Source organism: Pagrus major, chromosome 9, assembly GCF_040436345.1.
Source record: "Pagrus major chromosome 9, Pma_NU_1.0".
Lineage (NCBI taxonomy): Eukaryota > Metazoa > Chordata > Actinopteri > Spariformes > Sparidae > Pagrus > Pagrus major.
The window spans coordinates 15925613-15929690 of record NC_133223.1 but is presented as its reverse complement, the minus strand read 5'-3'; the positions used below and the strand labels follow the sequence as shown (position 1 = coordinate 15929690).

The 4078-nt window shown below is 40.3% G+C and overlaps 2 protein-coding genes across 2 annotated transcripts in view; one reads left to right on the top strand and one right to left on the bottom strand.

Annotated features, from left to right (window-relative positions):
* Positions 1 to 392: 392 nt before the first annotated feature.
* Positions 393 to 4078, bottom strand: part of LOC141001937 (ankyrin repeat and SOCS box protein 9-like) — a 4308-nt gene continuing 622 nt past the window's right edge. Inside the window, exons 3-7 of the mRNA XM_073473102.1 lie at positions 3902 to 4009; positions 2581 to 2731; positions 2168 to 2302; positions 703 to 894; positions 393 to 589 (exon numbers count right to left, since the gene is read on the bottom strand). Coding sequence (XP_073329203.1) covers positions 438 to 589; positions 703 to 894; positions 2168 to 2302; positions 2581 to 2731; positions 3902 to 4009 — 738 coding nt within the window. The 3' untranslated portion in view covers positions 393 to 437. The remainder of the gene's footprint in view (positions 590 to 702; positions 895 to 2167; positions 2303 to 2580; positions 2732 to 3901; positions 4010 to 4078) is intronic.
* gpr143 (G protein-coupled receptor 143) overlaps positions 3982 to 4078 on the top strand; it is a 13650-nt gene continuing 13553 nt past the window's right edge. Inside the window, exon 1 of the mRNA XM_073473101.1 lies at positions 3982 to 4055. Coding sequence (XP_073329202.1) covers positions 4025 to 4055 — 31 coding nt within the window. The 5' untranslated portion in view covers positions 3982 to 4024. The remainder of the gene's footprint in view (positions 4056 to 4078) is intronic.

Sequence of the window (4078 nt, the reverse complement as noted above, 5' to 3'; positions counted from 1 at the left end):
TAATGTCCTGTAGGTCTAATGGAAAAACTCTTAATACAGCAGCATTAACAACATGTTTTTTTATAGAAAAAATACAATATTAGCTGAATGTGGAGACTTGTGTAATTCAAAAACTATTCTTTCAGTTTATCAAACATTATGAAACTTTAATTTTGCAACATTTATAGAACATTTGAGCCCATATTCCCATTTACGTATCAATATGTACATGTTATTGTTTATTAATATTTAATGATGCTCTACGACTTACGTTTCCACACAAAAGTCCAGATTGATCTTGAGAATCAGTTTGTTTCCAGTTCCTGCCACACAGGAGAATCATTACAGCTAATTACAATCTCAACCATGAGCCATGAGACTTCTCACTGCTAAGATTATGCAAGTACACCCTCTGCTGACCTGGAAGTGAAACACTACCGTGAACAGTCTCGTGTTGCTCAGTGCATTCGATCTCCCCCTGGGTCTGATCGGTAGAGAAGATACTGTTTCACTTCTGTGGGAAGGTGAAGGTCGTGAATCCCGCCCAGCCTCTGCTTGCCCACAGTTTTCCTGATGTGCAGCCGGCACAGCTGCGTCAGAGGAGACACTCCTGTGCAGGTGTCAGGGGAGAAGCAGGAGCCATGATAGAGAGATGTTTTGATTAATGTAAAAGGCCATGAAAACTCCCACAGTGAGGCTACTGGGTTGGTTTGGGTAGAATACCTCCTATTTGTCTCAGCAGCCTCTGCACCAGGCTGTCGGGAGGGGCGAGGTCCAGCGGCTGTTTGCCTTCTGAGTTCCTCAGGGAGCCGTTGGCCCCGTGGTCGAGCAGGACAGACACAAGGTCAGGACTGGACAGACGGGCGGCGATGTGCAGCGGGGAGTCGCCGGACACACTGCTGTTCACACTAGCACCTGTAGGAGAGCAGAGACTGATGATCTCCTCACATTACATAACAGGTGACAGTTCAGTTAAAGCTTTTCTTCTTCTGCAGCAGAGCACAGAGCTGCATCGCATCCTCATAATTACTTAGATAAAAGACTCTGGGCCATTTCTTACCCAGACTGTATTCTCAGGTCATATTTACTTGTGTTTTACCTCAGTATTTCCTTTTTACTTTGTTACTCTTTTACTTTTACTCCACTACATTTATTTGGCAGATTGAGGATTTACATACAAGATATATGATCAACTAACTACATCTGATGCTTCTGCAGTGATGGAGGAAGTATTCAGGTCATTTACTGAAGTAAAAGTAGCAGTACTGATATATATAAAAAATACTCCATTACAATTAAAGGTCCTGCACTGCACTTTAGTAAAAATATATGAATATCAGGAAAATGTACCTTAAGTATTACAATTAAAATCACTAGTAGTATTATATTACTGAAGTGGTCATGTGTGTTGTACGTAACATCTTTATCTGTAAAGTAATAAATATAGTCGTCAAATAAAAAGTGAAGAGTGGCATGAAAAGGAGATACTGGTGTAAAGTACCTAAAATTACACTACAATTACAAGTACTTGAGTAAATGCGCATAGTTACATTCCACTCTGGTGCATTATTGCATCATTAATAACGATATAATACTTTATTATATAATAAAGTCATGAGTATTTAACTTTAGTCAATGACCCGAGTACTTCTTAAACCGTTCCATTTTTTAAATCTTATTTATTTTATTTTTTTTGAGTAGCAATATGATTTAGCCCTTTTGTTTTGCTGACACTGGCTTTTCTCCCTCGTTGTCTGACTGCGTTGCTTTAGGCTATGTGCCAAAATAATAATAACAGCTGCAAAATGAGCCAATCGTTTTCCTTCAAATAGTTATTTGCTTTTTTTCTGTCTCTATTAAAACCCAGTGTGTTGAAACATATTGAAGAGGTAAACCCTTCCTTTGTGATAATTTGAGCTTTGTGTGTTTTCCTACAGAGTGATGTTACTCATTTTACTGAGGTCAGTTAGAGCCGGAGATGTTGATCCACCTGTTAGATCTCTGTAAACAAACTGTAATGCTTCAGGTCCTTGTTATAAGAATTTGTTAATAGGTAACAATGCCCTTGTAAGTCCTTATAAACGGCATATTAACAATAATAAGACTATATGTGTTAAAGTAGCATTACATTATTCCAAAATCACACTAACTAAACACTATCAAGGGTAAAAGTTCAAGTTATTCTTACCAAGCTGAAGCAGTTTCCTCACAGTACTCAGATGCTGATTGGAGCAGGCGACATGCAGAGGGAAACCTGATTGGTCGATATACTGATCCACATCTGCGCCATGCTGAACGAGCGGCTCAATGCACTCTGGGTGACCTAGACAGAGTTACCAAGATCATCACATTGAGAGTTGATGCACTTGAGAGGCTGTGCTTAGAAATCTGCTGCCGCGTTGAATCTGCCGGAAGAATATGCAATCATTTTGCTTTGTAGGCTGCAACAACGCACACTACGCTGTTTTATAATACATTATACATGTCTCAGATGTGTGTTTCTGATGTTTTGGCGCTCTCTGTGCATTTTGTAGTGACTGACTATTCTGGTTCAGCATAGGTTATCCGTGTGCATGCAGTCAGTTGAATGTGACCCCTAACCTTTCGCTGCCGCCCTGTGGATTGGAGAGCTGGACTGGCTGGTTCCTGAGGGAGTCGCTCCATGTCCGAGGAGCAGCGAGACGCAGGTCACATGGCCCCGGGCGCAAGCCTCTGACAGCGGAGTCTGTCCATCCACTGTTGAACTGTTTACCTGACACGAGGAAGGATATGTATGAGACAGTTCACCAAGAAATTCTCATTCGATTTGAATTGAAAGTCAGATTAGTAAACAAATCAGGCAAAAGTAGTCATGTTTTTATGCTGAGCAGGTCATGTGAACACGAGTGAGTAAAGTGATAATTTAAAGGTGCAGTATGTAAGAATTTTAGTTCAAAACATTCAAAAATGATCTAAAATTATCAACAGAACGTGAATAAATTACAGTTTTGACATTATGTCAAAGACATCTATGTACTGTGTTGCAGTGATATCTACTCAAGCTAGCATGCTAACCAGCTAGCCCCTAGCCACTTTGTTCCAATATTAAGGATCAGCAACACTCCCCCTGTGCTCCAAGCTCCCAGTCCAGGGAGATTCAGCCAATTGGAGCATGAGCTTCGTGGCTAACTGAGCTGACTGAGCTAATTAGCTAACGGAAGCTATAGTTAGCAGTTACTAATATGATATACTGCCCCCTGTTTGTTTGGAATATGAATTTGACAGGTGGCAAATTCTTACATATTGCACCTTTAAGAATTTCAGTTGATAACTCATACTTAAACTAAAATTATCATCATGATGTAAATAAAGTTTTGACATTATAATGGCTATGTATTGTGTTGCAAAGATATCTACTGAAGTTAGCATGCTAAATAGCTAGCCCCAGCCTGTCCCGCATTGGGATGGTGGCGGACCCCGCAGCCAAGCACATACACCAAATGTCTGAACCTGCGGTGTCATTATTTCTCAAAAATCAACTTTTCTTACAAATACGACCTTTAATGTAGCGAAATATCCTCCACTGATTTTTACTGCAGATCTGCTATCAAGCATGCTAATGCACATGCACTGCGGCTTGGCAAGTCAGACTTTGTATCTACGGATTTATATTTGTTAATGTGTTACTGTGCATGCATCAATGTGTCTGCATGCTTGTTTGTGTGCGTGTGTGTGTATTGGGTTAATATCTTACTTAATTGCAGCCACATATAGTACAGCCTAGTAATTATTGATATGGTGTCCTAACTAGACTAGAGCAGGATTTAGGAATTTCTTCTAAAGCAAGACACAAAACATAATGTCTTCATTTGGGATTGTCTTGAATTTTGTTATATATGCACACACACGCGCGCACACAATCAGACGATGATGCCTTACTGACATTTGCCCCATTTTCTATCAGGAGTTTGGCGCAAGCTGCGTGGCCTTGTATGCAGGCTCCATGGAGGGGAGAAACCTGGTCCAGAGTGTTCAGATTTACACATGCACCCTGTGAACAAAATACATGACGTTTACAACAGATTCACTGAAATACTGTAGGTGCACATTAAGAGATTTA